Source organism: Exophiala spinifera (assembly GCF_000836115.1).
Source record: "Exophiala spinifera strain CBS 89968 unplaced genomic scaffold supercont1.1, whole genome shotgun sequence".
Lineage (NCBI taxonomy): Eukaryota > Fungi > Ascomycota > Eurotiomycetes > Chaetothyriales > Herpotrichiellaceae > Exophiala > Exophiala spinifera.
In genome coordinates this window covers 3,518,361-3,531,830 of record NW_015622513.1, presented here as the reverse complement: position 1 = coordinate 3,531,830, position 13,470 = coordinate 3,518,361, and the positions used below count along the sequence as shown (strand labels likewise).

The following is a 13,470-nucleotide window of genomic DNA, read 5'->3' as shown; positions in this document are numbered from 1 at the left end:
CCATTTGTCCTCCGTACAGAGTAACTCGGCCATCGCCCTGCCACTGATTACCCCCTTCTTAAAGGTCCCAGAACGACACGGTTAGAGCTGCTTCTCATGATTCAGCCATGGTCAGAGTTCACGCCCTTTTCGACAAGCCCCTTGAACTCGTACAATGCTGCGTCATCCGAATGTTCCTCCCACGGCCGCTCAGCTGTCCTATCCTTTTTTGCTTCCTGGGCTGTGAGCTTGGCTGCTCCTCGGATTGGCCGATCGTTGTGCATGGCTTCAGAGCATTTGTATCAAGGTGCGCTGTCGTCAAAGTTCTTAAAATCGCACCGACTCTGTATCATCTCGAAAGTCGGGGTATTCCCGTTTGTTGATATGCAAATGGAGCGATAACGCTTCGATGATCGGTCTGTTGTATCTGAGCGCAAGATGTGGAACTGTTAGAACAGTGCTTACTGTTTCTACCAACATCAATTAAAAGGCTCTTCTCCCGGTCGTGGATGATCGCCTTTGAGAAGAGTTGTGGGCGGATTAGAGAGAAGAAGATGTGTCTGGTGATTTTGTGTAGGGCGTGATAACTCGATTGTTTGGCGACTGATGAGTAGGACAGCCGGGGAAGACCTTGCTTGGAATGTGAGAAATATTCTTCCATCGGCTGGGGATAGTTCCTGAAAGCCTCGGCACGTATTTCTGGCGCGAGGTAAGGAGTAGCCAACACGCGGTTCCTCTCAATCCGATGTTTCCACTGGCCATGCTGTCCTAGCCTACTTGTCGCCACGTTGTAGGGAGGCTTGGTGGTATGTTGACTTACATCGCCCATGACGCTGATATGTGCGTGAATCGATAAAGTTGTCCAAGTGTTCTCGCTTGTGATACCTTGCGTGTGGGTCAATTCCACCGTATTGTGAAGCTGATTGCTTTGAGATGGAAAAGAGGCAGAAAGAAATCACTGACAGCCTCATAGCTCCTTCTCTAGACCTTCCTGCAAGGCAGTGAAACCATCGATCATGGCCTCGAGCTTGTCGTCCATCTTCTTCAGCTCATCCTTTTTCCGGGTATTTTCCTTTACCAACCCATCTTTAATCTTCACGAGTTCTAGTCGCTCTTGTTCCATCTTTTCGCGTTCCTGCTTCTCATGTTCAATCCGCAGGGGCATCAACTCCTGCTCCGAAAGTCTTGCTTGGTCGGGAAACTGCGCTAAATATTCGTCAAGTGAAAGAAGCGGTAGGTGTGTATACGCATGACTGGTAGATGCTGTTAGAGATGAAACTGGTAGAAAAGAGGATCGACATACTCATATCCTTCGCAGGCACCAATCTCACCCATCAGGTGTCGCTGCTCGTAGTACAAGTTCTGAAGCTGAAGCAGGAGTCGATCTACTTCCTGTCTCGCTTCCGCGGTCTCTTGCTTTGTCGCCCTTGCGCCGAAGGCAGCCTGGCGATGCTGACCACGAAGTTTGGCCACATAGGCATAGAGAATCTTCTGTCGCTCCGCAAGTTCCAGCTTCTGTTCCGAGGTTGGATTGTCAGTGGTGGAGTTTGCTTCGAGCCATGATAGCACGGCAAGGACTTGAGAAAGCGTCGTGCGGGATGTCTCCAGCAGTGGCTGCAACGTAGGATCCGTAACAAGATCCTCGATAGCCATGGCTTAAGGCTGTCTGCAGTATTCAAATCGGATGAAGGCGGGCATCTCTGGTCATAGCAGGAAAGTCAAGGACAACGAGGACAACAAGTCGGCGGAATGCCTGGATTTGACAGCGCTCACCAATCGGAGTCCAAGATTCTCCGCACCACAAATCTTCCAGTGAAAGGACAGTGGCTCCCATGCAGATACTTTCAACCTATGCCATGGCGCCAGACAGAGGCATGGAAACCATTGTGGACGCTGATCCTGGAGACGCCCAGGCGAACAATGTCTTACTGGAGGCCGAGACGAGTTCAACGAAGACTTCCTCCGACAAAGACCTCGGCGCAGGCCCTGAAGGCTCAACTATCCCTCCGCATCTTTCCCATGACCCTGCTACGAGCGCAAAGCGGACAGATCCATTCCAGTTCGGTCAGCGTTACTTGTCAGAATCCGCAGATGTCTTTGAATACAATGCCTGGGACCATGTAGTCCCCGACGAAGCACATCATGAATATTGCGAATCTCAATATGCAGCCCAACGAGCCGCTCCAGTCTCTGACTTTGACCGTACGCGCTTTAATGAGCACCCAGAAAAATGGTGGGATCTGTTCTACAAGCAAAAGACAAGCACATTTTTCAAGGACCGAAAATGGTTGGCGCAGGAGTTCCCGGTTCTGAACGACGTTACCAGAAAAGACGCTGGGAAGAAAATCATCCTCGAAGTTGGTGCTGGTGCTGGTAACACTGCATTTCCCATATTGAGAATGAATGAGAACCCAGAATTGAAGATATTCGCCGTGGATTTCAGCAAAAAGGCAGTGGACACCATGAGAGACGCAGATGATTACAGAAATTGTGGCGGGGTCATGGCAGCTGATGTTTGGGATGCAGCTGGCGAACATCTTCCTACAGGCGTTGACGAGGGCAGCGTCGATATAGTCATCATGATATTTATCTTCTCCGCCCTGAACCCGAAACAATGGCAGCAGGCTGTTAGGAACATCCAACGAATATTGAAACCGGGCGGTGAGGTTCTCTTTCGGGACTATGGCAGGGGCGATCTTGCGCAGGTCAGGTTCAAGGCTGGACGATGGATGGAAGAGAATTTCTACGTCCGCGGGGATGGAACTCGAGTTTATTTTTTCGAGAAAGAAGAACTCGAGCAGATCTGGGGCGACACATTTGATATTCTGAATCTCGACATTGACCGGAGACTCATCGTCAACCGGCAGCGCAGGATCAAGATGTTCCGGTGCTGGCTCCAAGGCCGTTTTCGAAGAAAGGAAGACCCTAAGTGAAGTGACCTTCTCAGGAGGAGCAATGACAAAATGTCGAGGTTCTCGAAGACCCGATCTTGAGTCCTCTGGGAGCGATGTGGTGCATTACACCATGGTCCTTATCTGCCTCGATAGATAACCAGGTCGCCGTTGATTGAATCTGGCTAGAGAGGTGATGGAAGTGGACTAAAAGTGACCAAGAGTACTGTTCTCGGAGCAGCCGCTCGTCATCATCATCACTCGTTCAGACCTTAAAAGATTGCCCAACAGCGAAACAAAAGGCACCTGTCTGAGAGCCACGAGCCTTTGACTTGAAGGTTGGGGGGAGCAAACTGCTTGAATGGAGGTTGTTGGGGTCCTTTGGCCTATGGCTGCGTGGGAACTTGATGGATTGGCATTGTGGAAATCGATCTCGGAGTCTCGATTGCTTCAATCTGCGAATGATAGGGGCGGGTATGAGGTCGTGCTATAGATCAGGTCCCTGAACGAGGATCCCGAGAGGGTTAAAGGCTGTTCGTCTCCACAGATCTGGCTGTCATGTCAAATCAAATGTCATTCGACGAACTTTCTCCAGCCACCCGTCAAAGACGCCGCCGTCCGGTGAGAAATTGGCTGAAATGACGTTGTGATTTTCGGCCCGCCGTGGCCGGACTGCGGCGTCTTTGCTCTCGCCTTCTTCCTGCACATTTCGCCGTCGGTTCCATCATCATATCCTGTCAACCGCACTACTTTTCTTCTCTCGATGTCCGTTGACCTACGTAGAGCCTCACCTATCACTCATTCAATCACTCCATCCAGCCCTTACCGTCACTCCGGTCCTGTTGTTCCCGGCCCAATCTCACGCACTTTGCGCTATCCGAACCATATCCAATTTCCTACGACAAGCTCACGCTGCTACCGTACCACTCTCCACGCAACCTACTACTAGCCTCTGTGCAAGCCAAAGCGATCTTCTACCTGACTGCCGTCGCTTGTCTATCTGCGGGCATTGATTACAGACTCTGCCGCATGAGCGTAGACAAGGCAATATGACCTGCACAGCGTCCGCCGTCACAATTGAATCCTCCTCTTCTAGTCCAGCCACCAGTTCCTCGAGAGACGACGAGCGGACTGCCCTGTTCCTTAGAGGTCGGCGACATTCATACAACACTTCGCGACGACGCAATTCGAGTATTTGTAATGCCGATGCAGTCTTTGTACGGGTCGATTTGTTCCTCACTGAGCTCAGACAGCGAGTCGATAGGCTGGAAAAATACAGGCAAGAAAGCATTTTGAGTCTCGATTCACAACTTGAGCGAGCCTTTCAGATAGTCAGAGATGTGCGGGATTCTTGTTCACCGTACCATTCTGGAGAGCTCCTGTGGGGCGCAGCACGGCAGCGAGCAAACATACTTGTCGAAACGCTAGAGAGTCGATACAATGATCTGATGCCTTCCCGCGAGACCTTCGAGCAAAAGGCACAAGCAAGCTTGCGTTTGATGGAATGCTATCTCTCCGAACTGGAAACCAGGGCACACTCGAGAAAGAAGCAGTTGTTTGATTCCGGATGGAAGAAAGTCGATGACTCTATAACTGCGACGCGCGAGATTCTCGAGGACGGGTTCGACAAAGCTATTCGGGCAACCGACCTGCTTGCTGAATCGATCTCTCATGCTCTGAGTCGCGCGGCCGAATCTAGGCTGATTCATTACGACGACCTGCCCGTGCCGTGGCGAAACAACCCTCACATTCTCCGGGGCTATCGGTTCAACCGGACCAAGATCGAATGCATCACCTCGGCTTTCCGACCTTCCAATGAAACTGTCAACATTTGGTCTCACGGCATCGGTTTGATCATCGTGCTTGCAGTGGCTTTCTACTACTATCCCGCCTCGTCAACATTTCCGTTGTCCAGCAAATGGGACGTCCTGATTGCGGCTTCCTTTTTCCTCGCAGCTTGCAAGTGCCTAATTTGCTCAATCATGTGGCACACCATGAACAGCATTGCAGATAAGTGCCTGCTAGATCGGTTTGCCTGTGTCGACTACACCGGTATCTCATTCTTGGTGGCAGCCAGCATTCTCAGTACAGAATGGACGGCATTCTATTGCGAGCCGCTTTCCCGTGCCGTCTACATGACGATGACGGCTCTACTTGGAATTGCCGGAGTTATTCTGCCCTGGCGGGAAAGCTTCAATCGCGCCGACATGGCGTGGGCACGTGTGTCTTTCTTCGTCACGATGGCCGTTACAGGGTTCGCTCCTGTCATACAACTAAATTATACGAGGGGAGTTGCTTGGACGTTCTACTTCTATGCGCCGGTGACGAAAAGTGTGATGGTCTACTTGACCGGCGCGATTATATATGCCAGCAAAGTTCCCGAGAAATGGTGGCCCGGTCTCTTTGACTACGCTGGTGGTAGTCATAACATCTGGCACATTGCCGTTCTTGCAGGGATTCTGTTCCATTATACGGCTATGCAGGAGTTTTTCCATGGCGCATTTCAACGTGCAAATGATGGCTGTTGTCTTGGTTGAGCGCGACTAACAAAGATGTCTTGTAATGAGCTGACGGGCGAAATCTGGTCTGTGAGGACTGGGAGGTTGGATGTGCATAGATGGCCCAGGTAGAATCACATACCTTTTATATGAATTAACCTGACTTGTCCATGACCTACACAGATCCAGTATTCCATGCTTCAATAGCCTCGTCTAACAAGGTTAGTCTACTGGGATATGATTGGTCTGGAATACGGCTGACTTCCGTTTGCGGAATTGAGGGCATCTTCCGAAACACTCACTACTGGCATCAGAACACTCTCTCTTCGATGCTCGAAGATATGTTGGAGCCTAATCTGCAAACGGGTATATATCGTATTCACTTACACCCTTCAACATCACTTTTCCGTCGTTGACTGCATATTGACTCGTGGTTCATCTGGCTAATACTCATGGATCATGCCAGAAGATGGTTGTAGCGACAATGACCAGCAAAACGCGCCATGCACCCAGCGAAGCACAAAGGCTCATGCAAGGAGTCTTGAAAATACCCACTCACTCATATTCAAGACGTCCGAAGGTCCGAAGGACGGCCGTCCATGCACGGAAGTCTCACAGAAAGTCGAGGTCCGGCTGCAAAACATGTAAGCAACGGCGAATCAAGGTAGGTGGTTTCCCGCACGAACCGATTGCATCCTGATTTGATGTATGTCAGTGTGACGAGAATATCGAGGGCGGTTGCCTGAAATGTCAGAGCCATAGCCTCGAATGTGACTATCTTCAGGGGAGCTCTCCCAACGCTAGGAGAACGGTTTTACCGAAGAACAAGTATGAAGATCCGACTGCTATAACTGCGAAGCCCCCCGGTTCGTCGACCAGGGCAAAGATCACATACATATCACCGCTGAGCCGCCTGAATATCACCCCACTTCCACCCACTCCAAGCATGGTAGGCCAACCGGATCAGATGACACCGATCTTGCAGACTCTCCATCATTTCAACACAGTGACATATTGCTCCATGGGATCGCAGCTAGCGCAACAGGTAATCAAGACATGCATGCACAAGCTTGTGGTGGAAAACCCCGCGCTGCTTCACGCGGTCAATGGAGTATCCGCTGAACACCTCTGTCATCTTATCCCAGCAGATCAACATCCCCATCAACATCGACAGCACCGACTGGCAGCCGCATATCACTGGAAGGAGGCCCTGCGGCTCTTCCGCAGTGACCTGGAATCCGGCGTCGTGCTTCAATCCATAGATGCTCTCATATCTACCATGATGCTCGTATGTGTACATCAGTACATGCTTGATGATCCAGGACCTGATGCAGCGAAAAGCTTTGTCGATGCACCTCTTGAGCGACGGCGTGAGTGCCTCCAGTGGCTTGAGATGGGCAAAGGTTACCAGGCGGTGTGCCGAAGCCTAGGAGATCTCGTATTGCAGTCAATATGGGGACCAGTGATGCAAGATGCCGGCTACGTCGTTCTCCCATTTTGGAACCATCTTCAGGAGGACCGAACACGCACACTATTTCTCGACCTCTGCGGGATCACGGAGCAGTCATCTCCGGAAGACAATCCTTTCTACGTTCCCCTCGGTCATCTGCTCTCCTACCGTCACTTGGGACCTTGCTTGAACAACTTTGCGAAGTTGATTGCCTTTGTAGGAAAACTGGATGGGAAATTTAAGGAACTCTTACTTCGGCTCGAGAAACGGGCGTTGCTGATCCTGGCTCACTGGCTTGCCATGATGACTAGAACACAACAGTGGTGGATCAGTCAAAGAAGCGCAACGGAATGCAGGTCAATCGTTGGCTATCTGATGCGCGATGAGGACAAAAGAGTCAGGACTTTGTTGGAGTACCCGGCCGCGATGGTGAGCGTGTCTCTCTAGCTAGGGTATTACTCCCACGGCTACCTAGCTAGCAGTCAGGAGCTACCATCGCTCTGCCTCTCTAAGAGGGATGCGAATAACCAACCCTCGGATAGTGTTCATTTTGCTGTGAATATTCCCGACCGTTGATCACAGATCGTCGCGCGTTTGTTGCCGACATATTCCCTCGATCATGGAAGGTAAATCATCACTCCGGCCTCAGCGACAGAACACTTGACGTGCACAGTGGTAAGCTTGAATGCCAATATGTACCATCACCACTGGCTTCAGTCCGTACTGTGCAGCGTCCGAGTCTGACGCCCCGATCGAGACTCTCCATCACAAGGCTGCCGCCAATCCAATCCACGTGACCCTATGCCTGCGCCTTTCACAAATCAACGTCCGCCCTGTGTCTGTCGTCAATTGCACGTCGACATTCCTGCACAAACGCCTCGTCGATACAATCTCACTGCCACAGCCTGATTCACATAAACGGACCACTGTTGGTAGCAACGCGATGTCTTGACTCTCCTGGAGTTCGAGTTCCTATGGCCGGAAAATGAGCCACCGTTTAACGAGTCTATCCATGTCCTCGCGGAGAGAATAGATGGCGTCTCCCACAATGGACTTCGAAGAGTTGCCTACTCGGTCTGGCCCATCGTCCTTCGAACTCCTAATTACCTGCAATCCACCGATCCTCCAGTCGCTACTTGCTCAAGTACCGACCGACACCATATTTCGTCTCTACCAGACCTCGTCCTTCCTTCGGGACTTTCTCTCAAAGTCTCCCACGTCGTGGCGCTATATATCCTGGCGTTTGTACCAGCCTACGATTTCGAATGCTGCCGCCACTGCCAATGGTGCTACTGGGCAGCGCCAGTCTAGTAACTACGCCCTCGATCAAATCCTCCTGAACATCATCAATCCATTTAGTACAAGGCTGGTTAGCCTCGAACTGGACAATACGGCGGTTAGCGGAGCCACACTCACGTCGACCGTTTTGATTTTGAGAAGAGATACCCTGAGGCATGTGTCTGTCCGTGGCTGCAAGAACGTCTCGTTGAAATACCATATCAATCCCTGGCTGCAGATGCACGCTCTTGCACGAGAGTCCCAACCTGCCCGAGGTCCAACCGGCTTTGAGACGCTTGCTCTGGAGAGTTTATACACATATCGGTGCCGCCATCATAGACGCAGACCATACCTGCCGAGCAGCCTGTCACGGAAGGAAAGCGATAGTGAGCCTACTCATGAACTGGTCAGTACCTGTCATAAGCTGGGGATCTGGACCGATACTGCATGGTGCACAACACCCGGAGCTCGCTGTTTTCGCCGGAGAGGCTATGTGAAGATGCGAATGCCCCAGGGCACGAGAGAGGTCTGGGTGGTTTATGATCGTCTATGGAGAAGTCGGAACTGGTTGGGTCCGGTTGAAACTTTAGGATCTAATAGTTCAACTCCGCCGAAGAAACGGAGGCGGGATGGTCGAAGTTGGGAGTTTGACGAGGAAGGTGTTAACGGTGAGGCCATCGGAGTAAGCAGAGAAGGAAAGGCGACGCCGGCACATCTTCGCCAGACTCACAAAGACTTTGTTGAAGACATTGTGTGTCATAACTGCTCCGCCGAAATTCTAGAAAGATGCGAACAATGCTCGGTGATGATGCACTGCACTGGGTGTAGGAAAACACTCTGTGCAAGCTGTGCATTCGACCGACCGTATTTACGGAATAAAAACGCACCAGAGGAGGAGCGGAACAAGTTCTGGTGGGCGCCAGGTTATGCTGTGTCTCCTTGCACGATGCAGGATCAGGACCAACCTGCCAATGGAGCCAATGGCGCTCAAAATGCTGATCCTAATTTGATGCCAAATATCAAGTTCAGATGGTGCTGTACCGAGCCCGTGTTCTCTGGTGGCGGAGGTATCACCTTTGGCAATACCAACAGCCGAGAAACGGACAAAATCCGAGCAGCTCCTCTACCCATCGGCAAGGGGTGGGAAGATCCAGAGTTTGGTTCCGAACGGCCAGCCGTCGAAGATGAATCGGTGCAACAAGGCCCCGGTGGTCGATGGCCATCGATCGACAGCTTCTTCAGGACAGCCGAAGCCTTAAGCTCCGATGAGCCTCCGTCGTTTTCGATACCTAGGGTTCTGTGCGACGAGTGCTACAGTACAGAGCACTGGAGACTGAAATGTAAGGCCTGCGCAACATCATTGTGTCTCAAGCACGACATCGGCGACCGAATGAAGGTAAGGATCTGTGGCTATAGGGATGTCGTTGCAGAGAGGCAGGAGTATAAGTCTCGACAAAAGGCATTGAAACTTTTGGCCACATTGGTACGACATCGAAAGGAGAGGCTGGCAGCAGAGAAGCCAGCAGCGCAACAGGACCAGGCGAGATCAAGGCCGGACGGTTCGTCCACCCGTCGATGGGTACCTCCTAACCCGCAACTACCATCTAGATCTGAGGGCTTATATGATGGAGTCGAAAGGGATGATGTTGAGGCACCGGCTATTGGACTCAGACAAGCCTTGCGCGCTCATAGAACCCCCCTAGCTGATCTTGATCCACCTCATCGACCACTGTCGCCAGCATCGACTAGTACCGGCCCCCTGTCACGATCGACGTCACCTACGCCTTCAGCTCACTCAAACCCTGCAACGCCTGAACCGTCTCTTAGTGCTCTGCGTCCAGAAGATGAGCCGCCGGCATTACCAATATGGCAAGGCTGCCAGGCGTTTTTCTGTCCGGCTACACGTGCTCCCGGAGACCACAGACGGCGCTGTCCTGCCATCATGAAGCAGTGCCTCGAGTGCAGAATCAACATCTGCGGGGATTGCATGAGCACTTTGGAACCTCCATGTCCTTGCAAGGGCTGCATGGCTCCCCAAACCGAGGAGCAAGTTTCATCAGGCGAGCATGCACCCCTCTTTTTCTGCCCAAATTGCCGGTGGGCTAGGATGGTGTCTGGAAAGTGCAAGAGAAGGTCTCAAGCATTCCTGATAGCACAGTCATCGTCGAGGAAGATGAAAAAGAGGAGGGATCGAATACGCAAACCTGTCGAGCAGCGGCGACTTGGCGGACACGGATCGCTTGCAACCACCGAGGAAGCCATCGATGGTCTCGTTGAGTTCTTCACCAGCTTGCATCCGACCACCAATCCCACTCCACCGCATCATGCTGCTTCTGTGTCAGGGCGCCCTCCGAACAGTACTGCTCAGCACCCTCCTGGTGCAAATCGCCCGGCAATGCAAGCACTGCTGGCGCCCATGCAGAGGCCTTTAGGCATGAACCACGGCCACCATTACCATCATCACGTTGTACCACCGCACTTGACAGAGTTTCAGGAATTGGAAGACATGGGCGTCCTCGCACGAGATCTCATACGTAGAATCCAGCGACTTCGAGACCAGTACAGACCAGGTTCGCTAGCGGCGATTGCCTTGCCAGACCCTCGAATACCACAAAACGGTGGTAACGCGGCCGATGAACCGGGGACCGCCCAAGCACCACCACGTACGCCTGGACTCGCTAGACCCGACACTGTTGCTATTCCTCCACCGCCCCCTCAACAGAACCACAATGCTGTGGCCGGCCCTGTGGGTCCAGGACACGTAGGTAATAACGAAGAAATCGACGACCGAGAATCTGGATCGGATGAAGACGAAGACGAAGAAGAGGAAGCTTGAATTGAAATGAGGCTTTACACCAAAATGCTCAAAGCCACTTACGACACGAAACGAATTTACTACTTTATTACATTGATAGTCGATAGCGGTAGCCCTTTAAAGGAGTTTTACAATCAACAATGACTTTAACGCAATGTGCAACGGTACAGATCTGTATCAGTTGATACTATAATATAATAATAGTAGTAGTGCTCTGCGTGGAAAAACCTGAACAGAATGTAGTAGTATCAGTACTGGTATTACTAGTTTTAGGTCCTAAAAGAAGCGAACAGTCACTAGTAGACTACTATGGGCATTATTAGTTAGTAGTACTCTGTAGGCTACATCTCTGGGCAACTTCACCTACAAAGTAAATGGGGGGGCTCATACACAAAAGCCAAAAGACGTGATTTCATGCTTTACGGTCATCTCGCTGAGCCATTAGTGTTGTCTTGTAGGGCCTCTCTCTGCGAGACCTGGGGAACCAGAAGCGTCTCTTACTACGGCTAACAGTTTAGTGGCCCCCCCTTATAATCACTCACCCCTAAAGTACATAATGTTAATTAGGCCTCGGGTCTTCACCCCCTCCCCCCCTTTCCTAATTTTCAACACATTTTCTCTCTATACTAAACTGACGTAGTAGTAGGTAGCTACGTTCTACTACCACTTTCTCACATTTTTCTACAGATTAGTACGCGTAGTAAATGAATGGTAAGTAGCTGATCGCTGCTGTTCCGTAAGCACTTACGTCTCTTGCCGAATCTACTCTGTATCAATAAAGCAATCAGCCTTGGAAATTAGAACAGAAGCAAGTGCTCCTAGCAGCAAAGTGTGATCGATCTGTTTTCGCATGAGAATGAATGAGTTGCGAGTCAGTGTTATGCATAATATCAGTATGGATGATCTCTTTGTTAAATACACACACCCCTGGTTGGTTACTAGTAGAGGTCAATATTGTAGAAAGAAGGGGGGGGGGGGGGGGCTATGATGAGTCCAACTGGAAGGAAAAGCAGATACCCGAAAAGGTCACCCAAGCGTACGGAGTTGCCTGAGGTCAATATTGTAGAAAGGGGGGGGGGGGGGGGGGGCTATGATGAGTCCAACTGGAAGGTTAGGTGCTACCAGTACTATATTAGACGTTAAGTACTACCTGTTATTCGAGTATGGGGGGCTTCTTTAGTGTCCCCTTATTTACCTTCTCAGGGAGTTGATCGATTGTTCGAGTGCACAGTAGTCTTACCTAATTAGGAAATTTCGGTAGCATGTTTATCATCTTCCGTATCTTCAGAAACACGAAACTATTCTAACTCCCAGCGCCATGTCGTACGAATGACTCTGACCCTACCTTTTCCTGACCGTCCTGGGGGCGAGAAACTCTGTAGTTCGCTGGTCATCCAGGGCTGAACGCTAAGTGCGTGTACGTAAAGGGAAAAACAACACTGCTCACGACTACCGTACTACCAAGGCACAGACACAGATCTAGAATCTCTATTGAAGGGGTCTAGACATACTGCGCTCTGACTCTCAGCCGAAATGATGCCGAATCTGAGTTCCAGGCAGTCTGAAACCACTGGGCGGTCTGATGCCCTCCCTACCCAGGGAGGCATAACAGTAGCAAGTACTGATAGTACTCAATCAGCACAACTGTAGATCTCTCACGCTCGACCTCAGCTATAATAATCAGGGTGATTGAACTACATATCAAAATCATACGAGTATATACTCGTATGGTTTCTTGAAGAGTATCTTTGGCATTAGTAGTACAAGTAGTCTATATAGCTCACCTCCGATGCAAACAGAGCGAATTGCCAGTGACGCGTCCTCTGTCTGCTCGGCGTGAAAAGACACAAAAGCAACTCGACGAAAGTGGAAGTCTCCCAAGCAACCTGCTTGCTACTAGTAGCTACTAGGCTAGGTTAAATTTGATTGACATTACTAGTAATATACGAGTGGCTTAAGTCTCTACAAAAGTTAGTACTATCTAGTCCTGCGCAGTCCTACTGACAAACGTTTCGAACTTCGTGATGTAAGAGCAAAATACATACTACATAGGATTCCTGGCCCACCCTAGGGGTGCTCACAGTTACTACTACCAGGAACCGGTGTCCGAACTGGGGCTTAATCAAGGCCAGACTCAGGTATAATTCAATTGATGGTGGGTTGACTCGAGTCTCGCAAGCCTCGATCAAACCCGAGTCAACTCTGATTTGACTCTGGTTCATGGACTAAGAATCTGATGGGTAACCTGATTTAGCTCAAAATCTATTAGCCCTGAGTTAAGTCAGGATTGAATCAATTTGGTCTCGTGTTTCATGAAACCTGTAAGGGTGAAGTGATTAATGTACTTGTACTGTATATAAATGATTAAATATAACTAATTCCCATACCAAATACCTACTATGTATCGCTGGGCGAACTTTGGGCGCGAACTTTGAGATGAGTTAAGGTGTAGTATATAGTACATATAGATCGCGCACATCGTAGAAGCAGAGCCAAGCCAGTCCGGCTCAAGACAATTCTTAATTCTACTACTCATTTAAGAAGCGGCTTGAACAAAAC

General features: G+C 50.4%; 5 protein-coding genes across 5 annotated transcripts; 4 read left to right on the top strand and 1 right to left on the bottom strand.

Annotated features, from left to right (window-relative positions):
* Positions 1-946: 946 nt before the first annotated feature.
* Positions 947-1,632, bottom strand: PV08_01294 (uncharacterized protein; the record flags this gene model as incomplete). Its single annotated transcript, XM_016375657.1, has 2 exons — positions 947-1,232; positions 1,283-1,632. 2 exons carry the CDS (start codon positions 1,630-1,632, stop codon positions 947-949), a joined length of 636 nt encoding a protein of 211 aa, XP_016240933.1.
* Positions 1,633-1,835: 203 nt separating this feature from the next.
* On the top strand, positions 1,836-2,912 carry PV08_01293 (uncharacterized protein; the record flags this gene model as incomplete). The annotated part of the gene is made up of 1 exon (XM_016375656.1): positions 1,836-2,912. One exon carries the CDS (start codon positions 1,836-1,838, stop codon positions 2,910-2,912), a length of 1,077 nt encoding a protein of 358 aa, XP_016240932.1.
* Positions 2,913-3,919: 1,007 nt separating this feature from the next.
* PV08_01292 (uncharacterized protein) lies at positions 3,920-5,407 on the top strand (the record flags this gene model as incomplete). Its single annotated transcript, XM_016375655.1, has 1 exon — positions 3,920-5,407. One exon carries the CDS (start codon positions 3,920-3,922, stop codon positions 5,405-5,407), a length of 1,488 nt encoding a protein of 495 aa, XP_016240931.1.
* A 420-nt stretch (positions 5,408-5,827) lies between these two features.
* Positions 5,828-7,265, top strand: PV08_01291 (uncharacterized protein; the record flags this gene model as incomplete). The annotated part of the gene is made up of 2 exons (XM_016375654.1): positions 5,828-6,012; positions 6,131-7,265. 2 exons carry the CDS (start codon positions 5,828-5,830, stop codon positions 7,263-7,265), a joined length of 1,320 nt encoding a protein of 439 aa, XP_016240930.1.
* Positions 7,266-7,866: 601 nt separating this feature from the next.
* Positions 7,867-10,932, top strand: PV08_01290 (uncharacterized protein; the record flags this gene model as incomplete). The annotated part of the gene is made up of 1 exon (XM_016375653.1): positions 7,867-10,932. One exon carries the CDS (start codon positions 7,867-7,869, stop codon positions 10,930-10,932), a length of 3,066 nt encoding a protein of 1,021 aa, XP_016240929.1.
* Positions 10,933-13,470: the final 2,538 nt, after the last annotated feature.